General features: G+C 48.0%; 1 protein-coding gene across 1 annotated transcript in view; it reads left to right on the top strand.

Moving 5' to 3' along the window:
- Positions 1–8,880, top strand: part of LOC126985514 (uncharacterized) — a 57,784-nt gene extending 48,904 nt beyond the window's left edge. Inside the window, exons 4-5 of the mRNA XM_050840853.1 lie at positions 7,994–8,373; positions 8,839–8,880. Of these exons, the coding sequence (XP_050696810.1) occupies positions 7,994–8,373; positions 8,839–8,880 (422 nt within the window). The remainder of the gene's footprint in view (positions 1–7,993; positions 8,374–8,838) is intronic.
- Positions 8,881–12,392: the final 3,512 nt, after the last annotated feature.

Here is a 12,392-nt window from a genome sequence, read left to right on the forward strand (position 1 = left end):
GCAAGGGGCGTTCTACTGGCGATCTTCTTGCTCTCTTAACTGACTCTTGGTCATCCTTTTTTAGCCGTTTCGGTGAAACTTTCTCTGTTGCACTAGACATATCGAAAACCTTCGATAGAGTCTGGCACCAGTCTTTGCTTTCTAAACTGCTCTCTTTCGGATTCTATCCCCCTCTCTGTTCCTTTATCTCCAGTTTCCTTTCCGGCCGTTCTATCTCTGAGGTGGTAGACGGTCACTGCTCATCCCCTAAATCTATCAACAGTGGCTTTCCACAGGGCTCTGTCCTATCACCCACTCTCTTCCTGTTATTCATCAATGATCTTCTTTCCATAACAAACTGTCCTGTCCATTCATACGCCGACGACTCCACTCTGCATTATTCAACTTCTTTCGATAGAAGACCAACACATCAGGAAGTACACGACTCCAGACTGGAGGCTGCAGAACGCTTAACCTCAGACCTTGCTATCATTTTCTATTGGGGCAGAAGAAACCTCGTGTCCTTCAATGCCTCAAAAACTCAATTTCTCCACCTATCAACTCGACACTATCTTCCAAACACCTATCCCCTATTCTTCGACAACCCTCAGCTGTCACCTTCTTCAACACTAAACATCCTAGGTCTATCCTTAACTCAAAATTTCAACTGGAAACTTCATATCTCCTCTCTTGCAGAATCAGCTTACTCTAGGTTGGGCGTTCTGTATCGTCTCCGCCAGTTCTTCTCCCCCGCGCAGTTGCTGTCCATATACAGGGGCCTTGTCCGCCCTCGTATGGAGTATGCATCTCACGTGTGGGGGGGCTCCACTCACACAGCTTTTCTGGACAGAGTGGAGTCTAAGGCTCTTCGTCTCAGCAGCTCTCCTCCTCCTACTGATAGTCTTCTAGCTCTTAAATTCCGCCGCGATGTTGCCTCTCTTTCTATCTTCTATCGATATTTCCACGCTGACTGCTCTTCTGAACTTGCTAACTGCATGCCTCCCCCCCTCCCGCGGCCCTGCTGCACACGACTTTCTACTCATGCTCATCGCTACACTTTTCGAACCCCTTATGCAAGAGTTAACCAGCATCTTCACTCTTTCATCCCTCACGCTGGTAAACTCTGGAACAATCTTCCTCCATCTGTATTTCCTCCTGCCTACGACTTGAACTCTTTCAAGAGGAGGGTATCAGGACAACTCTCCTTCCGAGATTGATCTTTCTTTCGGCCACCTCTTTTAGTTCTTTTTGGGAGCAGCGAGTAGCGGGCTTTTTTTATTCTTTTCTTTTTTGTGTGCCCTTGAGCTGCCTCCTTTGTTGTAAAAAAAATTATCAAAATACCACAAACAGGTTCGAATCTCCCTCCCAACACCCTCCTTTCGCACCAGTCGCCCCCAAACCGGCACCAAGTCGGCCGTGAATCCTTTATTTCCATTATCGGGGCGTCGCGAAAAGTGTCGGCGGTAAATTGTGGGGATGGGCCTCGAGGGCACAGGTGGAAGGCCAACCCGCGCCCCGGAACGGCCTCTGCGGGCGCGTGGCTCACAGGGGCGGCGCCTAGGCATAAAGAGCGCGCCTGACTGCTGAGAACTCCTCGTTATGGGTCTTTTCTCTTATGTAACGACTTGTGAGGGTGTAAGGAAGGAGGAAGTGTGGGTAGCTGGGTAGATGGGTGAGTGAGTACGTGTGTGTGTGTGTGTGTGTGTGTGTGTGTGTGTGTGTGTGTGTGTGTGTGTGTTTTAGTTGTTATTATGTTAAGCGATCCACTGTTGCTCCCTCGAATACTGATCAAAGTTTACTGTCAAAATAATGTTATGCTTTTACACATTTTTGGCGCCCTAGCACATACATTTGACAAGATTTTGTACGAGTAGTGGGTCACTTCCCTGAAGGGTACTGGGTAGCTTTATGACCCTGGTGATAAACTAACAAGCCTTCTGCACCATGAACGTGAAAAAAAAAATGATGAGAACCCAATTAACCTCCTTTGAGGCCTTTAGGAATAGTCGAGGAAGCGTCTGAGAATACCGACAAGAGGATGCTTTGATGCTGGTTTAGAGTTGCCTGGGGTGAACATTAAAGAAAAAAAGAATTACGAGGAAATTTGAACCTTGGTACTTGTTTATGTATCGTGATGTATTGTTTAATGTATTCATCCTCTTTCTCTTTTGCTGCGCGAAGTGACTTTCAATAGTGTGTTCAAGGGTGATTTGGGTTACATTAGTGTTGGCGGGTGTGGAAAGAGAGAGGAAAAGGTGTAAAGAGGAAAATTCAAGCAGAGATACTCTTTATTTTGTTGCATTTAGCCTTAAGCCTCGGTCACACATTCACGTATCCAGCCCACGTATACTCACGTACGTGATTTTTGGCCTATACGTGGCCACACGCGGGGTTTGTTGCCGCGATCAACTGGATACGTGTCAGGGGCCGATGTACGTAAAGCTTGCACGGTCAACATAGGGACGCCATAACGTAAGTACGAGGTAATGCGCATTATGCCTACGCACTGCGCAAGCATGACGTGACGCTTACCCGAATTGCCACAAGAGGCCACACCCCCACAAGTAGTGCGTGGCAGAGCACGTAACACCCACGTACGTATACCGTATGTGTAACGTGGTGCGTTACGACCTCGCGTCATCCTCACGTTATCCCCACGTACGTCGGTGGGTAAACGTGAGAGGTACGTACATAAGGGCCGTGCTGCACACCTGTGATTGCAGTTCCTGTCAACATCTACCTGCAACAAAAAGTACTCCCCTCCTGCTGAGTCAACATGGAGAACATTGAAGACAGCCTTGCCCTTATAACACCAGCAAACAGCCATAACACATAATTAATGGAGGCCATCCTGGAGTATGAGCACGCCATGGTACTGGTGTTAGTTGTGAAGGTCCACCTTGCAAGTGAAAAAAACAGAAAAAAAGAGGGGGCCGAAGAAGATTTGGGCTTGGCCGTACCTGCAAAGAAGAGTGGAGCTAGGCCACTATGACAACCTGATGGAGGAGTTGGCAACCGCAAGTCCATAACTGCACAGGAATTTTTCCCGGATTGACAAGGACCTCTTCAGTGAAATAGCTGAACTTGTCACACCCCACATTCAGAAGCAACGCACATTCTGAAGAAAATCCCTTGAACCACGCCTGCGTGTGGCTATCACCCTACGTTTCCTCGCCACGGGTGACTCATACAAGAGTCTGCAATACTCATTCCGAGTAGCCCACAACACCATTAGTTACATTGTACCAGAGACCTGCATGGCTATTGTTGCCGTCTACGGAGATGAGGAACTGCTGGTGCCACAAACGCCAGAGGCTTGGAAGCAGGTTGCCCGCGGGTTGTTGGAGGTTTGGGTGACCCTGAAGCTAAAGAAGCCCCCTTCCGTGATCTCTTGGCGGTGTCCTTAGGCATAGTTGAAAGCAGTGGCGACAAAGTCTACTGACGAGGGCGCTGGCGGGGGTGAGCTGCGAGGTATATGCTGTTGCTAGTCCGAGAGAGGAGTTGAAGCCGCAAGCCCGCCGCACGGCGTATACACACCATGCACAACGTTGCAACGTCGTCGTGGGTACCCGAGGAGCGGCGCTGGTGCCACGGATGCTCCTGCACCGCGTGAGGACCCACGCATTGCGTTGCGGGAACAGGGGAGCAGCATGGGACCACGTGTAAACGCCCCGCAAGCACGCCGTAAGCGCTAGGTATGCGCCACGTTGTACGCGTGGAGCCACGTAAAATGGCGGTTGACGTGAGCGGCCACGTATCTTTTGAACACGTCAAAAGATGCGTGGCTCCCCACGCACGCTCGGGTGGTGCGTAGCAACTCCCCGTCTCCGCCCCGTATGCCCACGTACGTAAATACGCATTACGGGACATTTACGTAGTACCTACGTAAGCGGTTGCCGACTACCAATTTATGTTCCTGCGTGGGCGTACGTGGCTTGATACGTGAATGTGTGACCGAGGCATTATTCCCCCGTCTGCAGTGGTAGGAGAGGAAGAGCCAATATAACGTCTGTTTTGATGTTTCCATTAATTGTACAAGTTTCGCAGTGATAATGAATACATAACGATCAGAGGTACCGTAACGGTGGTTCAGAACTATAGATGACTGCTGAAGGGGAAAGGGGTGGGGGGAAGCCGGGGTTAAGAAGAAAGTTGACTAACAGTATATATATATATATATATATATATATATATATATATATATATATATATATATATATATATATATATATATATATATATTAACGGGAGAAGTAATAATATATTTCAGTTTTATGTGTGGGTTTGAGAGGCGACTATACCTAGTTGGTCACGTCCTTCAGCTATGGCCTGGCGTCAAGGCATAAACAGCTGCGAGAGAAACATGTTTTGTATCATCAGCTGGGCAATACTTCAACGTGGCCGACGAAGTGTGTGTGTGTGTGTGAGAGAGAGAGAGAGAGAGAGAGAGAGAGAGAGAGAATTTTTTAGTAGGCTATGAGTAGTTTGTGTATAGAGCGAAATAACCTACTGTTATAGGCATTTATTGCTGTTTTTATACTGTACATCACTGGCCATTTGTACACTGGATGCTGGACGCTACAAAACACAGCAGTGAATACAGCAGTAGGCTACCTCGGTAAACAAACTAAATAGCAATAGCCTACTCCTGGAAAAAACTAGTTGAAACGTATTTGTGGCGTATAGAACAACGTTCATTTACGTACCTGTCACACAGCACACAGAGTGGTGGTGTTGTAACACACTGGGGGGTGACCGGGGGGGACAGGGGGGCAGCGGCGCCAGGGTGCAGCGGTGAGGGAGTCAGGGAAGGGCCGCCCCCTGCTGTGCCTCACGATGAACACTCAACGTTGACACTCCTCCTTCACCACACACCTGACCACAGTGCACAGCCTCACGTGTGTCAAGGCGGCCACACCATCGTCCTCACCTTGGACAGCCGCTTGGCGAGGAAAAGCTAAAGTGTTGCGGCAAATTATCCACTTCATGCAGGTGTCGCCGTGCACACCCTCACCGCCCACTTGCTCTAAAGACACTGACGCCGCCGCGCAGCCGCGGGGCTGCGCCGCCGCGGGCAGCCGGGCACGTTCCGTTCACTAATAATCGCCGCACTTATCGTATCATGGCAACAGCGTTCACCTTTGTAAATGTTGATGTATTTCCCTCACATTCTCATTACATTCTCTTCACCCGACTTGCATAATTTTCGCCTCTTCCTCCAGGTCCATCTTTTAAACTGTCCTTATTGGCTACTTTATTCTTTCCATCTTTATTTTCTCTACTCTAACAATTTATATTTTCCTGTTTTTCATTATCCTTCCGTTTTTTTCATTGATTTTACCTTCAGGTACTTTTTTCTTTCGATCACCTTATACTTCTTTTAACCTTTTTTTTATTTTCCTGTTCATTACTCTCATGTTTTAGTACATTTATTTTACCTTTAGCTAATTTAATCTTAGTGTTATCCTTTTTTTGCTTGCACCTTTTTTTTTTTTTTTCTTCTTTATCCTCTTCCTTTTTTGCTACCTACTTAATCTTCTCCTTCGTTATCTTCGCATCCTTGTTCCTTTAGTTTCTATACTTTTGTCACAATTATTTTTCAGTTACTTTGTTCGTCTTCCTCTTCCTCTTTTTTTCCCGTTTACTCCATCAGCTTCCTTTTCGTTATCTCCACATCTCTTTTCCGCGTTCCAAATTTCTTTACTTCCTTCGTAATCTCATTGACTACCAGATAAGGAAGACAGAAAAAAAGATCAATCCCTTACGACCCTTCTTCCTAGTCTTCCTTCTCCTCCTCCTCCTCACTGCATCAGAACTTTTGCAATTCTCTCAAATCTCTCAACATATTCTTCCAATCCCTTAAACGACGAACAAAGAGGAGGTAGTGGGAGTCAATGGCCAGGACCGAAACTATTATTCATTCCACTCTTCCTCTTCGTCTTCCTGTCTAACTCTTCTTCCTTCTTCTCCTCCTGATCCTTCTTCATGTAGCGTTGAATCCTGTTCTGCTGATCCTAATGTTTCTTCAATTCTCCTAGTTCGGCAGATAAGAGAGAGAGAGAGAGAGAGAGAGAGAGAGAGAGAGAGAGAGAGAGAGAGAGAGAGAGAGAGTACTCGAGGGGCAGCTGAGGTTTGGAGACGACACCCTGGCCATTGGGGACTCCATCAACATCCTGGGGGTGGAGGTCGACTCCAAACTCAGCTTTGACCGCCACCTCGAGAACGTGGCGCGCAAGGCGTCCCTGAGAGTGACACTCCTGCGTCGAGTCCGCCACCTTCTCGACACTGATGGACTCCTAAGGCTTTACAAGGCCCAGGTGAGGCCCATCATGGAGTACAGCCCCCTCACATGGATGGGTAGCGCCCAGTGCCACCTCTCCCTGTTGTACCGGGTGCAGAGGCGTGCCGAACGCCTCATATACGGTGCCAGTGACCAGCAGCAGCAACAGCAGCAGCAGGGACGACAAAGGGGACACCGGCAATGGCAACAGCAACAACAACACCAGCACCACCGTCACCACCCGAGACAGGACGTTCCCCGCCACCAGATGGATAGTCTGGAGCACCGCAGGAGGTCGGCGCCCTCACAGTGCTGCACAAGGCCCAGGTGAAGCACACACCACACCTCGCGGCCCTCGGAGTCCCGTGGAGGAGGTCAGAGCGAGCTACGAGAGCGGTAGCGTCCGGTGATCTTCTCCTCGAAGTCCCGAGGACCCGTACGCTGAGGTGTCAGCGGGCCTTCACCTGTGTCACAGCAACACTGCGGAACGCCTTCACGGCCGAGGTGGACCTATCAGGCCTGAGCACCCAGCGCGTAAAGACAGCTGCCCATCTGTGGTGTCGCGCACGCCCCCTTAAGTGACAGTGTCTACGAACAATACGGACTTCAAGGGGGGCCACACCCACACTAATATAAAAGAACAAACTATTGGGCAAGCTTTAGAACAGGTGCCCTTATGGACGAGGGCTCCTTTAGCTCGTGACACCCCATGCCATACTAATAGGATTTCATCTATGTGCTTTTGTTTAAGGAGAGAGAGAGAGAGAGAGAGAGAGAGAGAGAGAGAGAGAGAGAGAGAGAGAGAGAGAGAGAGAGAGAGAGAGAGAGAGAGAGAGAGAGAGAGAGAGAGAGAGAGAGAGAGAGAGAGAGAGAGAGAGAGAGAGAGAGAGGTCAACTGTGTATTCCTCATCCTCTTTCTCCTTTTCTTCGTCTTCTTTTTCTCCTGCTTCTAAAACAATGAGTTATACATTTCTTTCCTATATAGAACGTAAAAAAAAATATTAATGTACATTTTCTACGTTTTTTATCCGCCCTTTATTCCCTTATCATCCTGCTTCACATTAATCAGTGCTTCTAATTTCAATTCTAAATTATTGTTTTCTGCTTTTCTCACTTTCTCAGCCTCTCTCCACCCACTGTTATTACCCTCATTAATTTGATCTCCTTTTTTAAAGCATCAAAACCCATCCATTTTGAACTCGTTCCTTTTATTCCTCATCTTTCTTAAAGTTCTTCTCCTCCTTCTGCTCGTCCTCTTCCTTCTCCTCAACGGATCGGAGCCTCACCAATCCCTTCCTTTCACTATTTTTTGTATATGTATATATATATATATATATATATATATATATATATATATATAGATAGTTATATAGATAGATATATATATAGATCTATAGATAGATAGATAGATAGATATATATAGATATAGATATAGATATATATATATATATATATATATATATATATATATATATATATATATATATATATATATATATATATATATATATATATATATATATATATATATATATATATATATATCACACCTTTCCCTCCTCCCTCGCCCTACAAACAAGACAGTGGAGACTGGAGACCAATCCCATTTACTGCTCCTCTTAGTAGCCTCTCAGCGTCCTCCCTGGCAATCACACCTGTCTCTTCTCCCTCGCCCTACAAACAAGAAGACAATTATTATCACCCACAACTCCATCTCCTCTCTCCTCCCCGCAGCCAAGGAGGAGCTGGTGGAGATCAACGCCGGGGGTCGGGGCGGCGTGCAGCTCGTGACGGACAAGAACTCGGGCACCAGCTGGCTCCTGGTCACCCACACCACCTGGAGGGACGCCGGGAACTATACCTGCGCGCCCATGCACTCCACGCCCGCCTCGGTGTTCGTCCACGTGCTCGACGGTGGGTGGGCGTGGGCGTGGAGGGAAGAGGGGGAGTGGGTGCATGTGTGTGTAAAGCCCCGTTCACACTGTGCAGACTCTGGGCCACGACAACCCAGCGACTTTTCCATTAGACAAGTTGGTTCCCACGCTCCAAGAAAGGGGGGAGGTTTTATTGGGGTCTTGGTGTCTTGCCGACTGTCTGGGACATTCAGCCAACTAGTTGCCAGCATGTCGTGCTAAGTTGCTACCCCTCACGACTCCAGACTCTCGTCACGACGTCGGCTCAGCATTCGGCAACAGTCTCAAAACCTCTTTCAAAACATGCCCGACCCTTTCACATCAACACCTCAGACTTCGTGTACCCTAGAGTCGTGGGTAGTCGTGGCCCAGAGTCGGCACAGTGTGAACGGGGCTTAAAGCCCCGTTCACACTGTGCCGTCCTGGAAAAAATCCTTCCTTCCCAAACGTTATGTATTCCATGTCATTCTTCGTTGTTCTATTTATTTCGTTCACTATTAGTTTTTCATTTACTTTTCAATATTCGTTCTCTCTCATGATCACTATTTGTTCTCTTTCTCTCACTATTCGTGTGTACTACTGGCCACTTGCAGACTCCTTACTTTCTTGTTTTTATGTTATCTCCTTTTTGGTCTTTAAAACTCTAAATCTTCCTTTCCTCATCAGTCAGACTCCTTACCGGCCACTTGCAGACTCCTTATGTTGTAATGGAATCTCCTTGTGGTCTTTAAAACAATAATCCTTCCTTTCCCCACCGCTGCGTGCCCTTGATCCCCGTTCCTTTCCCCCAGAAGAGGCTCCAGCCGAGCTCCAAAACGACCCCCAGCCGAGCCGGGCCCAGACGTTCACCCAAGGAACGCCAGGCCTTCCGCTGCTCCTGCTGGGGCTTCACCGTCTGCTGGGGCGCGACAGGACGAGAACGTGGTGCCTCTGGGTTCTCCTGGCTGTCTGTCTAGGGTTCTCCAGCGCCGTCAGTGGTACGAGTAGCCTTCAGGACGTCTCTCAGACTAGTAAGGAAGCCAAGGCATTCTTGAAAGTCGCCGCGAGGGAGGAAGATGGTTTGCGGATATCCTTTGCTTCTACAATTCCTCCTCTTCTCTCTTTGTATCCTACACTTCATTCTCGTCTCCCCCATCCTTCGTCTGATATACTCCACCCTTCTCCTCATCGTTGGAGTCCTACACTACCTCTTCCTTTTCTTCCTCCTCCTCCTCCTCCTCCTCCTCTCGAATGGACCATGACAAACCACTCAGTTCCGACGCCCACGTGCTTTCATCTAACCCCCTCCACCACCTCCTCCTCCTCCTCCTCCTCCTCCTTCCCTTTCCTCACCCACGCTTCCTGCACTTCCCCCTCTCACGCCTTCCGCCCTCAGCTCTAGTCCAGGGCGGGGCGTGTGGGAAGCGAGGCGCGGGGGACGTAACGGCGCGTTGGTTGCGTTGGTTGTCTGCCGTGATGTGGTGGAGTTGTGTTGCGGTCTTTGTGTTGGTGCGGATGTGTTGCGGCGGTGTGCTGGTGCGGGTGTGTTGCGGCGGTGTGTTGGTGCGGGTGTGTTGCGGCGATGTGCTGGTGCGGGTGTGTTGCGGCGGTGTGTTGGTGCGGGTGTGTTGCGGCGGTGTGTTGGTGCGGGTGTGTTGCGGCGGTGTGCTGGTGCGGGTGTGTTGCGGCGGTGTGTTGGTGCGGGTGTGTTGCGGCGGTGTGTTGATGCGGGTGTGTTGCGGCAGTGTATTGGTGTGGGTGTGTTGCGGCGGTGTATTGGTGCGGGTGTGTTGCGGCGGGGTGTTGGTGCGGGTGTGTTTCGGCGGTGTCTTGTTGCGGGTGTGTTGCGGCGAGTGTGTGTTTCGGCGATGTGTTGGTGCGGGTGTGTTGCGGCGGTGTGTTGTGGCGGGTGTGTTGCGGCGGTGTGTTGGTGGTGGTGTGTTGAGGCGGTGTCTTGGTGCTGGTGTGTTGCGGCGGTGTGTTGGTGCGGGTGTGTTGCGGCGGTGTGTTGGTGCTGGTGTGTTGCGGCGGTGTGTTGGTGCGGGTGTGTTGCGGCGGTGTGTTGGTGCGGGTGTGTTGCGGCGGTGTGTTGGTGCGGGTGTGTTGCGGCGGTGTGTTGGTGCGGGTGTGTTGCGGCGGTGTGTTGGTGCGGGTGTGTTGCGGCGGTGTGTTGGTGCGGGTGTGTTGCGGCGGTGTGCTGGTGCGGGTGTGTTGCGGCGGTGTGTTGGTGCGGGTGTGTTGCGGCGGTGTGTTGGTGCGGGTGTGTTGCGGCGGCGTGTTGGTGCGGGTGTGTTTCGGCGGTGTCTTGTTGCGGGTGTGTTGCGGCGAGTGTGTGTTGCGGCGGTGTGTTGGTGCGGGTGTGTTGCGGCGGTGTGTTGAGGCGGGTGTGTTGCGGCGGTGTGTTGGTGTGGGTGTGTTGAGGCGGTGTATTGGTGCAGGTGTGTTGCGGCGGTGTGTTGGTGCGGGTGTGTTGCGGCGGTGTGTTGGTGCTGGTGTGTTGCGGCGGTGTGTTGGTGCGGGTGTGTTGCGGCGGTGTGTTGGTGCGGGTGTGTTGCGGCGGTGTGTTGGTGCGGGTGTGTTGCGGCGGTGTGTTGGTGCGGGTGTGTTGCGGGGCGTGAAGAGGAAAACTTTGCATCTATCGTGTGTGTTGTCCCTCCTCCCTCATGCATGAGTAAAAATGTTTTGCTCTTTCCTGCTCTCTTGATCACGCTACACACACGCACACACACAAACACACACACACACACACACATACACACACACACACACACACACACACACACACACACACACACACACACACACACACACACACACACACACTAACTAGCTAACTAACTAACTAACTAATTATGTACAAATTTTAAGGTCGTGTGTACAGTAAATTCATCAGTGTGCACCTTTCCACTTCATCACCCAGTCACGTGAATACATAAATGTTCATACGTACATACATACATTACATAGGTACATACATACAAACATACATACATACGTTACATAGGTACATACATACATAAAGTCCCTAGCCAGGCAGAGCGAAATAAATGGAAAGAATGAACAGAAAATCACGTAATCGGTTAGTATGTTTTTTTTTTAATATACACTTGATAATGAGACGCATATCACACGTGTTTTTTCACTTGTTGTTTCTTAAAGGGGGTAAAAAGTGGACGTAAACAAGAGATTTTAAATTTAAATGATAAAACGATGAATGTCAAGATTAAAAGAGTGGACGAGGAAAAGGTTATGAAAGAGAAAAAAAGTGAGAACGAGAAAAAGTGAGCACAAGAAAAAAAGTGTTTGACAAATAAAAGGTTAATGATAAGTAAAGAATAAGAGAAAAGAAATGTGTGGAAACAGATGGATGACTGAAAAGATGCTTTAGGGAAAAAATACTGTGAAAGGTAAAACATACAAAACAAGGAATATAGAAGAAAACTTAGCGATTGATGTAAAGGTTGATGAGAGAAAGATGGACAGTGAAACAGGTGACAGTGATAGAAAAGACTGATAGAGAAAGAGACATATGAGGAAAAAGGTGAACGAGAAAAAAAAATCTGAAAAATGGCAGAGAAAAATTGGAAGGGAATAGAAAGATTCACAAATATAAACGAGAATACCAATAAAGTTAAAAAGAAAAAAGGGAGTAAAAGTGTAAACTCTAAAAGGGAAGAGTGTGCGGGGATGAAATTTAAGTGCAAATGTGATCAATTATTCTCGTTTTTTTGGAAATGCGATAAAGATGGAAAGGATGAAAAAAAAAAGAATACTGAAACCCATAAAAATGGAGGATGTGAGTATCAGAAGATCGTAAACATCGAATGAGAAAAAAGGAAGAAATAACCGAAAATGACTCCCGTAAGGTTGAAATAAAAACTGAAGAAAGGAACAAGATGGAAAAAGATGAAAAGACAGAAAAAATATTGAAATTGTATGAAATGACTGAAAATTTTCAAAAAGGGGGCTTCAGAAAAGGTGTGAGCAATAATTGTCAGGACAACGTGTGAAATTCAATGAGAAAAAAAAAATCCTTGAAGAAAAATGTGCTCATATGTAATTCAACTGTTATTGTGACTAATGATTCTGAACTTTGTGTTAATGAACGATTAAAAGTTATGAAATGAGAATCTCTAAAGAAATTGGTAATGTTAGGACTGACTCGACCTCGAAACTTCGACAGATGAAAATATATAAAAAAAAAACGGGAAACTTACGCAAAAGGAAAGTGAAAAGCATAT

Source organism: Eriocheir sinensis, chromosome 1, assembly GCF_024679095.1.
Source record: "Eriocheir sinensis breed Jianghai 21 chromosome 1, ASM2467909v1, whole genome shotgun sequence".
In the NCBI taxonomy this organism is placed as follows: domain Eukaryota; kingdom Metazoa; phylum Arthropoda; class Malacostraca; order Decapoda; family Varunidae; genus Eriocheir; species Eriocheir sinensis.